The 1944-nt window shown below is 36.9% G+C and overlaps 1 protein-coding gene across 1 annotated transcript in view; it reads right to left on the bottom strand.

Annotated features, from left to right (window-relative positions):
* The window catches only part of ZRANB3 (zinc finger RANBP2-type containing 3), a 287380-nt gene that overhangs the window by 51755 nt on the left and 233681 nt on the right, over positions 1-1944 (bottom strand). The window contains exon 13 of the mRNA XM_003794377.2: positions 745-1168. Within this exon, the coding sequence (XP_003794425.1) occupies positions 745-1168 (424 nt within the window). The remainder of the gene's footprint in view (positions 1-744; positions 1169-1944) is intronic.

Genomic DNA, 1944 nt, shown 5'->3' on the forward strand with positions numbered 1-1944 from the left:
CTCTGTCTCAAAAAAAAAAAAAAAAAAAAAAGAATGGCATATCATGTTACACCTGAGGGAAGTTTATGATTTCTTACTCTAAAATATGTTGTAGAGACAAATAAACAAATAAATCAGACATCAAATTGGTTCTTAAAAGATCTATAAAGGAATTTTGATGATTTGTCAAGCAAAAAAAAGGCATAAGGGCAGCACCTGTGGCTCAAAGGAGTAGGGCACTGGCCCCATATGCCGGAGGTGGCAAGTTCAAACCCAGCCCTAGCCAAAAACCACACACACACAAAAAGAAACATCTTTAAAAAAACAAAAAAAGGCATAATGTACCTGACGAGGCAAAGAAGCAACACTGGATTATTTTGCTATTTAAACATACAAATAATATGTAATTTCCTTAAAAACAAGTATCTACTGAGGGAAGAAAATAGTAGGTCTGTGACTATAAGGCATATTTGCTTCTGTAGCAACAGAGCTTCTATTCCTACCCACTGAATTCATATCCTGCTGACATTAAACAAATGTCCATTTGTGCCAAATTAATGCCATGTCACAGACACTTGGGGATATACATTCTTGACAGAACTGGGAGCTTTTCACATTCCACAAGGGATGTCTCCACTACATGAAGTTCTTACTCCAGTTTAAAAGCTAAAGTCATGCTGAGTCACACTAACCCTTGCTAACAGCAGGCTCTAAAAGCATAGGTTATCTGAAGGCACTACTACCAGCCCCCACCTTCATGGTTACCTTTGTACTCACCAGCACTTCCTTGAGGATTCTCACACATTTCACAATAAGGTAACATTGAATTATTGATATAGGTACAGAAACTACAGTGCCAGCCTTCTCTAGGAACAGCGAGGGTGGCTGACTGGGACTTGGCTTCATGGACACCTTCCATGAGTAGACCTTTGGTTTGCCTGGGCCAGGATGGTTTCTCCTGAGGAGGACTGCAGTGGTCATTGGTGGCAATCAATTTCAATCTTTTAGCTTCAGGTTCAAAATCACTTTCATAATCAGTGATATTTCTTGCAGCTATTTTTCTGGGGTCTGGTGCCACTGCAGTATTTTTCCCCTGGAATATCCTTGATTCATCACAGGTTATTAATTGTCCTTTTTTAGGTTTTGGTAAAAAGAATGATCGAATATCACGCTGTTTTTCCTTTTCAAACTAGGAAAAAAGCAAATAATTATTAAACTAAGAAACAATTTAATATATTTTTCTTAAATGAAAAAGCTTGACAAAATAATTTCATTAACTATATTGCCTTATCTTTTGAATGCCTTTTTGAAAATGAATTGAATTATGCTATGCCTTTTCATGTATATATACATAAAAAGGTCATTAATAGATCCGTCTATTAATGTCTATCTTTTTCTTATTTTATTTTTATTTTATTTATTTATTTTGAGAAAGAGTCTTACTATGTTGCCCTTGGTAAAATGCTATGGTGTCATAGCTCACAGCAACCTCAAACTCATGGGCTCAAGGTATTCTCTTGCCTCAACCTCCCAAGCAGCTGGGACTACAGGTATCTGCCATGATGCCCGGCTATTTTTTTGATTTTAGCAGGCCCAGGCTGGGTTCAAACCTACTAGTCCTGGTACATGTGGCCAGTGCTCTAACCACTGAGTTACAGGCACTGAGCCACTAACTTTTTCTTAGCACTTACTATTGTGTCAAGCACTTTACATAAATTAATTCATTTAATCCTCATGTCAGCTCTATGAGGTAGGTACTATTAATATTTCCATATTTCAATCAATTGTGGTACATGTACACCATGGAATACTATGCAGCCCTAAAGAAGGATGGAGATTTTACCTCCTTCATGTTTATATGGATGGAATTGGAAAATGTTCTTCTTAGCAAAGTATCTCAAGAATGGAAGAAAAAGTATCCAATGTACACAGCCCTACTTTGAAACTAATTCATAGCTTTTATAG

Source organism: Otolemur garnettii, unplaced genomic scaffold (genome assembly GCF_000181295.1).
Source record: "Otolemur garnettii isolate 467f Iridium unplaced genomic scaffold, OtoGar3 scaffold00080, whole genome shotgun sequence".
Lineage (NCBI taxonomy): Eukaryota > Metazoa > Chordata > Mammalia > Primates > Galagidae > Otolemur > Otolemur garnettii.